We start from the raw sequence: 13,708 nt of genomic DNA on the forward strand, positions 1-13,708 counted from the left end.
TCTAGAGGCTAACTTGTTCCCAGCAGGACTCGAGTCAGCCAAAGCTGTCACGTGCTCTCCTCTGCTTGCCTTGCCCTCTCCTGGCCTACAGTCACGTGGGTGGGAGTGGGAGGCACCGAGCCTGGGGCCCAGTCCCCCACACTGCCCAGACTGTCCTACAGCACCCTTTTCCTCCCACAGGCACAGCCCCAGCCCACTCCCCTAAGAGTCCATGGCTCCAGTGCCCCCACCCACCAGTGGTGCCTGTCTGGTGTGCGGTTACCACCTGCTCATGTTTAATTCATGCCTGGGGGCTGGGACCAGCTTCCCAAGAAAGAGAAGAACTCCCCTGGGGTCTCACTCAATTCCTGCCCGCCCTGCAGGGCACATGACTGAAGCCCCAGCCTCCTGCCCAGGCCTGGGGCTGGGAGCGGAAGCCACCACAGACCTGAAGGACACTGTCCCAGCCAAGGCACAGCCACCATTCATTAATCCGCAACCATGGAATGTCTGTGGGCCAATCAGCAGGGTCTCCAAGGGCTCCCCAAGGGCTCTAATAATCCTGCAATGATTAGCAGGGGCCACGGGGTCAGTGCACACCAGTTGGTCGGGAGGTCGGCTATGGGAGGGGCAGCCAGCATCAGAGCTGCCTGTCTCTTTTCATGCCAGCCTGGATGGGAGGCTGTTTGGACACACTGATTACTCACCAGCCTCCCCCTTTTGTCTGCCAGCCCAGCCTGACTCCTCGAGATTGTGAATAGCTCCATCTCGCCTGGGAAAATTGCTGAACGACTGAACCAGTCCGCTCCCAGATTTTCCTACAGGCCTATGCTGCGGCTGGAGTCCTCCTCTGGACTGGGGGGCTGCCTGCCCATGCTCCTGGCTCTCCTTGGCATGGCCTGGGCAGAGGCGCAGCAGCCCCAGCTGCAGGAGGAGCAAACTCCAATGCCCGGAGGTAAGGGTCTCTGTGTGAGGCGAGAGGTGGCGGATCTATGAGCTCTTAGAGGAGTGCTTGGGAAATTCTGGAAGCCAGTTTGAGGCCTGAGCCCTGGGCATGCTGGTGCGGTTTAAAGGCAACCCTTGGGCAATCCAGGGGCCAAGATGCGTGGGAGAGGCTGGGCTAGGGAGGAGGAAGGATGAAGGGGAATGGGCCCAAGCTTGGGGTTCGAGGAGGAATACCAGCCTGGAGCCTGAAGCTGGGGCCCTAGGAGAGACTCCGTGGCTGAGAGGAGCTCCAGCCAGGGGGCTTCTGCCAGCCCAGGGCTGGCCCCCATTCTCTCTGTCACACTCACCCCCAGCTCTCAGCCCGAGGGCTCCTTTACACCTCAGCCTCTCTCTCTCCCCACACTTCTCCCCGAGCGCCCACATCTCTCTGCTTCGGGTCCTCCCACGCACACCCACTATCCTCCTGTCCCACCTTAGATCTGGTTTCCTAAGGGCAGGGGTGCATTCTTATCTTGCCATGGTGTCCCTCCGACCCCATCGCCCAGGGGACAGGCCCGGGTCCGACTGCTCAGGCCAGCCTGACCTTGTCTCCCACCCCAGCCCTGAGCAGGAAGGAGAGTTTCCTGCTCCTCTCGCTGCACAACCGCCTGCGCAGCCAGGTGCAGCCCCCTGCGGCCAACATGCGGAGAATGGTGAGTGCCCCCACCCGGGCTCAAGGAGGGGGCAGCTGGAGGGGCAGCCCTGAAGAGGGCTCAGGAGGCCATGCCAGGACCAGGCACCCTTCCACCTGGGCAAGGCAGAAGGGGCAGCCAGTCACCTTGCCTAAGGCGGTACCAGGCCTGGTTGTTGGGGCTTCTGCAGCTTCCTGCTTCCCCGAAGGGCAGTCCCTTTGGCCTTCTTGTTGCCCTGGAGACCAGGAGGCATGGAAGGAGCTGGGTGGGAAAAAGGAGCTTCACAAAGGAGTCTCAGCAGGATGGAGGGGATGAGGACCAGGAGGGAGAGGCATCCTGCTCAAGGGAGGAGGCTTATGCGTGACCAGGACCCAGAGCTTCTTCACGGGTTTGTCTGGAGGACTAGGAGGAGCCCCTTCACATTCCCTGTTCATTCACTGAGGGCCAGAGTAGCGAGTGTAGGGCTTCCCACGACTCCTCATGGGGGCTGCCCTAGTGGAAAGCTGCCCGCGTAGCGTGGGACCCCAGCTTCCACAGCCCATGTTAACAGGCCAGAGAGTGAGGGTGAGCAGGGTTCCCCATGGCTGCCTCCCACAAACTCCTCTGAGACTAGCTGAGCTGTGGTGACCTTGAGAGCTCCCAGGTCAGTTTCCCAGGATGTGGGGGTAGAGCAGAAGGACTGGAGAGGGTCACTCCTCCTCCTTTTGCTGCTCTGCAGAGGCTCCGCCTCTCCTTAAGTTCCAAGTCCTGGCTCCCAATCCCTACACCCCACAATCCCAGCCCTAGCACCTGGTGTGGGGACGCTCCCCATCAGCTGGTCAGCAGTTTCTACACTTTTCATGCCCCTTTTGCCAAAGCCTTAGAAAATAGCATTTCATAAAAGGTGCAAGTGGAGTCCCCACTCGGTCTCCCTCACACCTATGGCTTTGGCCCTGGGAACCCCCACGGGCCACCAGGGCCACCAGGGCTCTTACCCAGGAGAGGGGAGGTTGAGGCCCTGGGGCTGCTCTTGGCTCCCACCTTCAGCAGCAGCAGCATCACTATGACCCCCCGGCCAAGGCCCACTGTGGGTCAGGCCCTGACCATAGCGCTCTCCTCCCTGCATCCATTTACTCCTACCCACTTAATCCTCACAACAATCTTAGCCTCTAGGTACCTTATTGTCCCCATTTCACAGAGGAAAACATTGAGTCTCATGGAGATTGGGGGACTGCTGGAGGTCACACAGCTAGAATGAGGTAGCTGGGCTGGACCAGGGCAAGGTGAGGGGGTGATGGACCATTACCCTGAAAGTCTCTCATTTCAGAGGAGGGGGTACGTTGGGGTGGGGAGGGGGATGCGAGGCCAGCTGGTGCATGGGTGGGGAGAGCAGATTGGACCTGTTCCAGGGAACTCTGCTCACAGAGACCCAAGAGACCTCTCACACCCTCTCTGGTCCTGTTTCCCTGTTGGTGCCCTACACACTCCAAAGGCTGGGATGAGAGAATAGGACATAGTGGAATGGCCGCTGTGGCTTTTGGCATCACAGAAGGAAAGCCAAGTGGGAACAGCTGAGATGACAATGGCCGAGTCCAGGTAGACCTAACGGCAAACACAGAACCAGTGTGAAAGGCTTGGGCACTGCCCAGGGCTCACATTACGGGGCAGGAAAAGTTATCACAGTAGCCCATGCATCCCATGGCCTGGGCTGGCACTCCGCCTCAGGTCAGGCCTAAGGGGGCCCACCCTGCAGTCAGGAGGATGGAGGCTGGCAGTCCCGGGTCGAGGGTCTAATATACCTAGGAGATTTCTGTGCAGGTCTTGTTTGACCTTTCTGGACCAGAAAAGTGGGCGAAACCCACTCAGAGTAGTCAAGCAGACAAGCAGGACCCCTGGCCCAGTGATCTCTTCACTGCAAGACTGGGTGCCCGGGGATACGCTGGAGAAGGCAGAGGAGGGCCCCCTGCTGATATCTCTATTTCTACCGCTCCCAGGACTGGAGTGAGAACCTAGCCCAACAGGCTCAGGCCAGAGCGACCCTCTGTGGTGCCCCGGCCCCACGCCTGCCGTCCACCCACCGGGCCACTCCACAAGTGGGCTGGAATGTGCAGCTGCTGCCCAAGGGCTCGGCATCCTTCATCCACGTGGTGGGCCTGTGGTTTGCAGAGGGCCAGCAGTACAGCCATGCGGCAGCTGAGTGTGCCCACAACGCCACCTGCACCCACTACACTCAGGTGAGGCCAGGGTACCAGTTCTGAGGCCCCTATGCCACTAGGGTTAGCTCAGTAGGGCTATAGTTTGTTCTAAAATTGGTGGTTGCTTTTGCCCCAATTTGCATAGTTTTACTTTTTTCAGATTTAAATATGAAATATTACAAACATAAATCAAATAATGGACTCCATCTCACCCCCTACTTAGATAATGTTAACTATATTCATTTCTCATCTCTTCAAAGAAACAATCTCTGAATTAAACTATAGATCTACTCCCTCCCATTCTTCTGAACCCCCCACTCCAGAGATAACCTTCCTGAAGTTCAGGTGGATCCCTCCCAAGCATGTTTCCTTTCATTTTTTTCTGTATATCTGGCATTGTTTAGGTGCTAGGGGACAGCACTGGAAAAGCACAGGCCAAATCCCAAGCATGTTTTCATACATTTTCTATACATGCGTTTTTATGCCCTTTCTACTTGTGCAGGTGGGTTGTGCGTTATTACATCGTACATAAGTGCTCTATTTGTCGCCTTTTGTATTTGTGTTCATCACTCCAGACCACACTTGTAAGATATACTTCCATTGATGCCGATACCCATGGGTGATTCACTATGAATAAACTGCAATTTACAGGCATCTAGGTTATGTTAACCTTTTTACTATTACAAGTCAGGCCTCAATGCACATATCTTATTTCTAATCCTCTTGTACCCCTGTACCCAGAGTTTCACTGGGACACACTTAGAAGGGGAATTGCTGGGTCACAGAGGACATACACCCCCAACCTTGCTGGGGGTATCGCCAAAGTGATAAGCCAACTGTACTCCCATGCACAAACCAGTTCCCACTTTCCCAGTATTGCCAGGCTCCACGATTTTGGCCAAGTCAAGGTTGTGAAATGCCACCTCATTCTGTTTTTAATTTGTATTTCCCTGACTACTTGTGAGATTGAGCATATTTCTTGTTCTGTTAATTGCCTGTTCATGTCTCTTGCCCATTTTTATAATATGCGGTCTCTTTTTCTTATTAATTTGTAAGCATCCTTTCTATGTTTTTTATATATATTGTTTTTCATCTGGGTTGCAAATACCTTTTTCTAGCATATGGCTTGTATTCTTTCTTCATTTATGCTACCTTTCATGTATAGAAGATTTTAATATTAACATAATCCATTTCCTGTTTTTTTTACTTAATAGTTCATCCATTTGTTGTATCATATTTAAGAGATCCTTTCTACTCTGGCATCAGAAGGATATTCTTCCTACATTTCCTTCCAATGTTTAAATGTTTTCCTTTTTCATACTGAAGTCATTAAGCCACCTGGAATTTTTGGTGCATGGTGTGACATAGGATTTAATTTGCTCTTTTTCCACAAAATGGGCATCTTTTATTGAATCTTTCCCCTGCTGACTCATAATGCCTCCTTAGACATACGCCAAGCTCACATATCCACATAGGTCTGTTGCTGAGTGCTCTGTTTTATTCTGTTGGTCTTTTCGTTTATCTTGTACAAATTCTGTTTTAATTATGGTATTATAAAAAGTTTTGACAGGAAAATCCCCCATATTATTATTGTTCAAAATTATCTTGACTATTCTTCATTCCTGATTCTTTCTATAAATTTAATAAATAGCCTTTATCAGGTTACAGACATTTCTTTCTAATCTAAGTTTAAGGATTTTTAAAATCATGAATTAGGTCTTGTGTTTTATCAAATGCTTTTTCTGCATCTATTAAAATAATCATATGGTTTTTCTTTGACCATTAAAATGATGAACTACATGAACAATTTTTTTGTGTGTACAAAGATGGTATATGACACTAGATCTCCCTAGCCACATATTTTTCTAAGTTTCATTGTAGAAAATTCCAAACATATACAAAGTGGTCAGAATGATATAATGAACCCCCATGTACCCATCACCGACTTCAACAATTAGCAACTCATGGTTTCATGGCTCATCTGTTTTCATCTATATCCTTACCTATTTCCATCTCCTCCTACATAATTTTTAGCAAATTTCAGACATTATATAATTTTATCCATAAATAAGTTTTTATCTCTAAACTACAGTTCTTTTAAAAAAAAATAATCACAATACTAACAAATATATTTATCATTTTTTTAATGTTAACTCTTCTTTGCCTTCCTACTTCCAGGGCTATAATTTATCTCGGTACCATATGTTTTAACAGTTAGTTAAATGCTAAAACACTTTAGTAAACAGCCACTACTCCAAGTTCCCAGAATGCACCTGGCCTAGCCTCTTCCCTAGGACCCCTAGGATCTCTCCTATGACTAGAACCAAAAAGGGAATGCCATGCACAGTAGTGGGCCTCCAGGATCTGCTCCAGCTCAACATCTCTTCCGATTGGCAAGTGCCCATGCCTACTGGTTGTTAAGTACTTTGATTATCTGCCTACTTGGCATGTCACGTGATGTGAAATAATGTGATGGGGGTGTGTGTGTGTTATGTTTTGTTTTTAATTCCTTGCTGGATTTGTTTTGCTGAGATATCATTTGATAGTGAAAGTGTCCTCTGATTTTCCTTTCTCATACTGCCCTTTTCTGGGTTATAGCAATGCTATACAGACCTCATAAAATGAGTTGGAAACTTTGTCTCATTTGCTATTTCCTGGAAGAGTTTCTATAATATATGCTGTAACACACCTGTAAAACTATTTGGGTCTTGTTCTATTTTTTGGTTGGTTGTTTTTGTGTGTGTATGTCAGTGGATTTTTAACTACTGATTCAACTTCTAGAAATGTCAGATTTTCTGTTTCTTCTTGAGAGAGTTTTGCCAAGTTCTATTTTCTGGGAAATTATCCATTTTATGTTTTCCAACTTATTGATCACAATTATTCTTTTTAAAGAATTTTGTTGCAAAGTTTATTTTTTGAGTTAGGTATAAATAGAATAGCCCATTCACTATCTTGACTTTTAGAACTCTTAGCTTTTCAAATTCTAAAAAATGAATTGGTAATAGAAAATAATGAGTTGGCTTGCGTTACATTAACATTCAATTACAAATGTAATATAAGCTCCTGTAAAATAAGAATCTGTACAATAAAATGCCAGGTAGGTGGTGACAGTCACACTTCATAATTGTTCATTATTTCACAGAGATTTAAAACTAGAATTAAACAGAGATTTTTAAAAGTATTTACTGTGTCTGTAGCCAATGTCCTTTTAAAATTCCCAACTTGATTTGTGCCTTCTCTTTTATTCTTTACCAATTTTCCCAGAGGTTTCTCTATTTTAACGAATCAACTTTTTGTTTGTTTTCATTCTTTTTTCTTCTTATTAATTTCTGCTCTTATTTTTATTATTTTCTTCTATTTTGTTTTACTCTATTATTATTTTTATTTCATGATATGGGTCCTCGGCTCATTAATTTTTCAGTCTTTTTTTTTTATTCCTGCTATATGCATTTAAAGCTAAAGATTTCCCTCTAAACTTGTTAGCTGCATCCCATAAGTTTTGACATTTAGTGTTTTCATTGTCATTTAGATCTAAGTGTTCTCTATTTTCCATCATGACGTCGTCTTTGAGTCTGAAGTATATATTTAAATTTCCAAAGCATGCTTTCTTCTTTATTGCCAAGTAACTTACTCTAGATTTTATTGCATTGAATTCATAGAATATATCCCGTAGGATATCGGTTCTTTGGTATTTGATGAACCTTGCTTTGTAGTTTAGTGAGGGGTCAATGTTTGCAAGCATTCCATGCATTCCTAAAAAGAATGTATATTCTTTAATTGTTGGATATGTATGTGTGACCACATGTTCATCTCTCCCTGCCTCATGCTTGTGATTTTAAGGGGTTTGCTCAGCTCTTCCTGTGTTTTGACCATTTGTGCTATTTCCGAGTTGTCACTGATTCTCAAACTTTAAATCTAAATTTTGAATACTATTAAAGAACTGTATCCATTAGCTTTTGCTGCTCAACACACTACATCTTACGATGCTGCAGATCATCGATTTGAGTTGGAATCAGCTGAGAGGTTCTTCTGGTCTTGGCTGGGCCCCCTCATGCAACTGCAATCAGCTTCTGGGTTGTCTGGAAGTTGGCTGTCTAGAGGGGCCTCAGCTGCCTCATCTCTGCCCTGGAGGTCTTTCAGCCTTTAGCAGGCTTGCTCATGTGGTGGCTTGAGCATAGTGTTATGAGAGTAGAAATTCCAGGGTTCCCTGAGGCCTCGGTTCAAAACCCTCTCAGGAGCACTTCTGCTGCAGTCTGTCAGCCAATGCAAGCCACAAAGCCAACCAGATTCAAGGTGGGGAAAAGAGAGTCTTCTTATTGAAGGAAAGAGCTGCAAAGCCACATTTAATAAGCGGGCTATAGCGAGAAGTGTGGCCATTTTTGCAATGTCACAAGGCCTTTCATGTCCAGATCTTTCTTTTGTTATTCTCCGCCACCCATCTACCACCTCCCCTCCCTTCTGGTATCTACTGAGCCTCGCTCCTCCATTCCCCCCGACCCAGAAGACCTTCCTAGACCATTCCCACTCATCCTTAAAGCCCTGCACAGCACAGCTGCTGCTCCTCAGGAAGGTGTCTGTCTGCCTGGTTTGGGGCCAAAGCTGTGTCCTTCCTCCCCAGGCAAGCAGCACCTGTGCTGCTGGCCCCCAGATTGGGAGTGGGGGTGGCCCAATAGGATTTCTGAGCCACTGTGTCTCCCACAGCTCGTGTGGGCCACTTCAAGCCAGCTGGGCTGTGGGCGACACCCCTGCTCTGGGGGCCAGGCTGAGATTGAAGCCTTCGTCTGTGCCTACTCTCCTGGGTAAGTCCCCACCACTGCTGGGCTGTACGGGTTGAGGGTAAGATATTTTCACTGAGGGTGAGGCACCCACCCACCCACGCACCTAAAAGACTTTCACCTCTTGGTCTGCACCCTTGATGGGAGAGGAAAGAAGGGAGAAAGAGAAAGGGCGCAGAGATGGGCAGCACCCACGATTCTGGCCATGCAGAATGCGGCACCTCCCCAGATGCTCCTTCCTGGAAGCACTACCAGCTTTCGGGGAGTTTGCCTAGAATTAGTTTGAAGGCCTTTCTTTCCTAGGAAATCTCTCAGTCTCACCCAGCTCCCTGACTCCCTGACTGGGCCAGAAGGAGCTGAAGGGGCCAGTAGGGCAGGCAGCAAAACCTGCCCCTGCCTTGCCCGAGGCCAGGCCATTCCAGCCCTCTGGTGCTTGCTCTCACAGAGGCAACTGGAAGGTCAATGGGAAGACAATTGTCCCCTACAAGAAGGGCGCCTGGTGTTCACTCTGCACAGCTAGTGTCTCGGGCTGCTTCAAAGCCTGGGACCATGCAGGGGGCCTCTGCGGTAAGTGCCCACCCTGCCTGCCTCCTGTTAGGGCAGTGGGTATATGAGAGCTTGATCTGGTGATCTAGAGGTGGGTGGCAGCATCCTAAAGGGCTATCCCAGAAAGGCACCTGCCTAGAGGAGGGCCCCCTCTCAGAGTTCCCTTCTTATATGACCAGAGGTCCCCAGGAACCCATGTCGTATGAGCTGCCGGAACCACGGACATCTCAACATCAGCACCTGCCACTGCCACTGCCCCCCTGGCTACACGGGCAGATACTGCCAAGGTGAGAGGCACCTAGAGTTCCAGATCACCACAGCCCCAGGGAACCCAGCGAGGGGAGCCTAGGTCCAGCGCTCATACAGACAGCCTCCATGGGACGAGGAGGGGGACAGTGGCAGTCACAGATGCATATTCACGCTTGTGTAGTGTGTCCAGGAGCTGCACTGCACTCACTGAGTCGGTTTCAAGGGAGTCAAGGGTGTTAGGGAGTGCTGACCGTGTGCTTGCTGATTTGCACACTGCATATAGTCATTCAATAAGTATTCATTGAGCACCAACTGTCTGCCAGACTCTGAGCTATGCCGTGGATTCAAAGTGGAGTCAGATATGGCCCTGTAGGCTCTGGGGTGGAAAGAGGAAGATAGAATTAGGCTCCAGAAGTGGATTCTTTTCCTATTGTCCTTCTGCCCCAGCACTGTGGCTGTGGACAGGTCAACTCCCGAACCCCAATTTGCTTCTCTCTACAATAAGATAGAACCAAACACACCAAGTGTGGCAGAGGTTGGGGCCCCCATGGGTTCTGTCCCTGAGCAGGGTGATCTCTCTGTGGTTGGCCAGTCCCTGCACATCCACAGCCTGTGAGGGGCAGAATGAGAGTCAGAGGCTGAGCGCAGCACCCTCCTGCCCCATCCTCACTGCAGTGCGGTGCAGTGAGCAGTGTGTGCACGGCCGGTTTCGGGAAGAGGCATGCTCCTGTGTCTGCGACCTTGGCTACGGGGGAGCCCAGTGTGCCAGTGAGTCCTGACCCCTCCCAGGACCCGCTTGACGGAGTGCTGGATCCAGCTCCGCCACACAGCTCACATTTGCCCACAGTTACATTCTTCCCAATTCCCTATTCAGTGACGTCACATTGGTAGCTTGAAATGGGCCATGGTGGAGGGATTCACACCACAGAAACTGGCAAATGATGCGAATCATAGATATTTTTTGAGAGAGAGGCGGGTTGCTACACATCTACCAGCACATCACTGACCCCACCCACTCTCCAACATGGAGCAGGTGGCACCTTGAGCTCAGCTCCCTGGCAGGGCAGGAGGGGTCATGATTCTGAGGTCCCCACACATAAAACTAGGCTCCCTTCTCCCTAGCCAAAGTGCACTTTCCCTTCCACACCTGCGACCTGAGGATCGATGGAGACTGCTTCACGGTGTCTTCAGAGGCAGACACCTACTATGGAGCCAAGATGAAATGCCAGGTGACAGTTGACCCCTGCCTTCCCAGGAACCCCCCTAATTCTCAAGCGAGGGTCTTAATGGAGGGACCCTGGGTTAAGAGATGGTTCCTTCGACATCTCCTGACCTGCTTCTCATCATTAGTATAGAGAAGGAGCCCACTCAGAAGCCCATGGAAGCCAAGGGGTACTTAATGAGCTGAGGGACCAGGGACAAGGCCCCTCCCAACCTGCATCCAAGGAGCCACCCTGACTCAGCTCCAGCTTCTGGCTGTGGGCAGAAACACAAGTTCAGGGAGGCCAGAACTCAGGATTTTTCAGGAGAACCAGAAATCCAGATTCTCATTGGCATTTCTAGATTTATTAATGTTGGCAACCAATTCAAATGTATTTAAGACACTGAGCAGATGAAACCCTTCCAAGGGTGGCACCCTGCCAATCTGGGCCCCTGTGCACAGAGAGAGGAGATTCAGGCAGGGGACAGGAAGGGGAATCCCTACTCTAAGAGGCAGGAGGCTGTGTTTGTGTGAGTGTGTGTGAGTGTGAGTGTGTGTGGGTGTGGGTGTGGGTGTGGGAGTGGGTGTGGGTGTGGGTGTGGGTGTGGGTGCGTGCAGGGATGACAACAGTGCAGCCAGCACACACATTTGCCATCCACGGCCACGGTAGGGTGGCAGGAAGGGCTGGCCTGAGCTCTGGGGTCCTGCTAGCATGACCCAGAGTGAGGGTTGCAGGAAAAAGGTGGAGTCCTAGCCCAGATCGAGAGCCAGAAAGTACAGGACATCCTCGCCTTCTACCTGGGCCGTCTGGAGACCACCAATGAGGTGACTGACAGTGACTTTGAGACCAGAAACTTCTGGATAGGTGAGTTTGGGGCTGGGATGTCCCACGATGCTCCAGGCATCTGGGGTCTGGTAACCCAGAGCATCTACCTGCAGATAGAAAGGACTTGCAGCCCAGAATGGGGCCAGTAGTCAGGCTGGCAGCCCCCTTCTCTGGGGAGAGAGCTGAAGGGAGGGAGAACCAGCAGGGGGACTGGAAGAGCTAGGAAGGAGTTTATTCTGGGAAGAGCAGGCTCAGGGCTCGGGTCCCCCTTTCTTGGGTGATGGGGCCAACCTTGGCTGCCATGGCCCAGGGCTCACCTACAAGACCGCTAAGAACTCCTTCCGCTGGACCACCGGGGAGCACCAGTCCTTTACCAGTTTTGCCTTTGGGCAGCCTGATAACCAGGGGTGAGTCTGGGGTGCCCTCCCTCCCCTCGGGCAACCTTCTCCCCAGGCCTGCCCACTGAGCCTCCAGATGCCACTGAAGAACCTCCACCCAGACTGCTGCCTGGCCAAGATCTCTGAGGGTCTGAGCCTCACTTGATACCCAGGTGCCCAGGAAGTCAGGGCACAGCTCGGTGTGGGTACGGTGCTGAGGTGAGGCACACCCCAGGCCTCCATAAAAGAGAGGGAACCCAAGAAGGCTTCATCCATCCACCTGACCCCACGGTCCCCTCCATCTATTATCCATCCTCCCCTTCCCCTTGCCACACCCCTCTGCCAGTGTCAACACACTGATTCCCGAATTCTTAGCTATCCACCCACCTGCATCTGTTCATACAACATCTACCTGCCAGCCAGCCTGTACCGTGGGCCTTCTGATTATACAGCCTTGCCCTGGGCTTCAAAGCCCAGAAATACCCAGGGCAGGGGTGGCAGGGGTAGAGGTGACCAGATTGTGTGGCCACCAAGGGCTCCAAATATCTCTCCTAGCCCTCCCTCGACCTTCTTAATGGTAGCCAGGCCTGTGCCCCTGGCCCATCGCCTAGTGGAAGTCGGCCTGGTTGAGCTCCCAGGCACCTCTCCCTGCTGGGAGGGGAGGACACGAGCCTGTCTGTTCCAGGTCCCTTCCGCAGCCCCCCACTGGCTGGGGTGGCTGAGTGCTAAGAGTGGGTAGGTGGAATTGCTCCCTCAAGTAGGGGGTGTGCTAAGACCTCCCAGCTTTCCTGAGAGCAGCCACAATGGCCTGAGGAGCAGGGATGGGAGCTTGGGGTTGGGTCTGTCTCCCAGAAGCTCCAAATGTGGGATAGGGGCACTGAGGTCTCTTAGATGCAGGTGGCCTGCTGGGATAGAAGATTTAAGCCTCACCCAGACGCCTAATTTCATTCCTCCACTGCGAGCACCCAACATCTTGGCCCAGCAGGTTTGGCAACTGCGTGGAGCTGCAGGCATCAGCCGCCTTCAACTGGAATGACCAGCGCTGCAGAACCCGAAACCGTTACATCTGCCAGTTTGGTGAGGGCCCTCCCACGGCTCCCCGCTGTGGTTCCTGTCCCCTGGGTATTTGCTGGCCCAATCCAAGCTGCTAGGATGTCCAGATCACAGGCCAAAAAGTGTGTGAGCACACAGAGCCATCGAAAACAGTGCTCAAGGAGGACACCTGAGGGGCCCAGCGGCGGGGAGATGGGCCTAGCTTCACACAGAGTGTCCACCCAGGCGCAAGACTAGAAGTACAGCCCGGCCCGGGGCTTCTCCAAGGTCCCTTTCCTCCTGTCATTAATGCTGTTATTTGGGGAATTCAGTGTTACCTGATTCCCTATAGCTCAGAGAACTCTGGCCCAGAATCGGCTCCTGGCAGCACCCGCTAGAAGGGTCCGGGGCTCCACGTGGGCCCATGGCCATGGGCACTTCAGGACCAAGTGCAACAGGATCCCCATCCCAAGACTGCCTGGGCTGCTGTCAACCTTCACTCTACTCTGCTTCCTTCTCAGCTCAGGAGCACATTTCCTGGTGGGACCCAGAGCCCTGAGGCTGAGCCACGCCTCTCCCCTGCCAATGGGCGGGGACACCAGCCCTGCCTGCTTGTCTGCCTACCTGTCTGGAACTAGGGCCAGACCAGGACCACAGCCCAACATCCAAAAAGGTCTCAGACCTTGCAGGAAGTAGGATATGGAGTTCGAGTGAGGCCAATAGGGAGCCTGGCAGAGGGGGAGGGGAGCCTGGGGCCCCTCAGCCTGCTTTTGATTGGGAAGATGAGCTTCAATCAGGTTCTGAAACAGCAGCCAGGTCCATAGTCAGAAGAGACCACTCTCCTCCATCTGGGCTGGACCCTCTGGGGCAGATGGAGGTTCCTTGCTGCCCAGGAAGCACCCCACAAAAGATTAAACCAAGTTATGAATCAGC

The 13,708-nt window shown here is 51.2% G+C and overlaps 1 protein-coding gene across 5 annotated transcripts; it reads left to right on the forward strand.

Annotated features, from left to right (window-relative positions):
* The first annotated feature begins 638 nt into the window (after positions 1 to 638).
* On the forward strand, positions 639 to 13,708 carry LOC105305856 (C-type lectin domain family 18 member A-like). 5 transcript variants are annotated; one of them, XM_023523657.1, is made up of 12 exons: positions 640 to 934; positions 1,525 to 1,616; positions 3,569 to 3,808; positions 8,471 to 8,568; positions 8,990 to 9,111; positions 9,270 to 9,377; positions 10,015 to 10,107; positions 10,462 to 10,568; positions 11,276 to 11,405; positions 11,677 to 11,773; positions 12,635 to 12,820; positions 13,297 to 13,708. In XM_023523657.1, exons 1-11 carry the CDS (start codon positions 808 to 810, stop codon positions 12,777 to 12,779), a joined length of 1,359 nt encoding a protein of 452 aa, XP_023379425.1. In that variant the 5' UTR covers positions 640 to 807; the 3' UTR covers positions 12,780 to 12,820; positions 13,297 to 13,708. The 5 variants fall into 5 exon arrangements, with proteins under 5 accessions (XP_023379428.1, XP_023379425.1, XP_023379426.1 ...); XM_023523658.1 differs by having other exon boundaries at positions 12,641 to 12,820; XM_011380701.2 differs by having other exon boundaries at positions 642 to 934; positions 12,729 to 12,820.

This window comes from Pteropus vampyrus, unplaced genomic scaffold, assembly GCF_000151845.1.
Source record: "Pteropus vampyrus isolate Shadow unplaced genomic scaffold, Pvam_2.0 Scaffold399, whole genome shotgun sequence".
NCBI lineage: Eukaryota > Metazoa > Chordata > Mammalia > Chiroptera > Pteropodidae > Pteropus > Pteropus vampyrus.

Excerpts from the sequence above, each read along its gene's own strand:
- LOC105305856 (XM_023523657.1), top strand. The coding sequence starts at position 808 with ATGCTGCGGCTGGAGTCCTCCTCTGGACTGGGGGGCTGCCTGCCCATG. Across the intron at positions 8,569-8,989 it reads GTCTGTGCCTACTCTCCTGG|AGGCAACTGGAAGGTCAATG; the intron begins GTAAGTCCCCAC and ends TTGCTCTCACAG. Across the intron at positions 9,378-10,014 it reads CACGGGCAGATACTGCCAAG|TGCGGTGCAGTGAGCAGTGT; the intron begins GTGAGAGGCACC and ends TCCTCACTGCAG.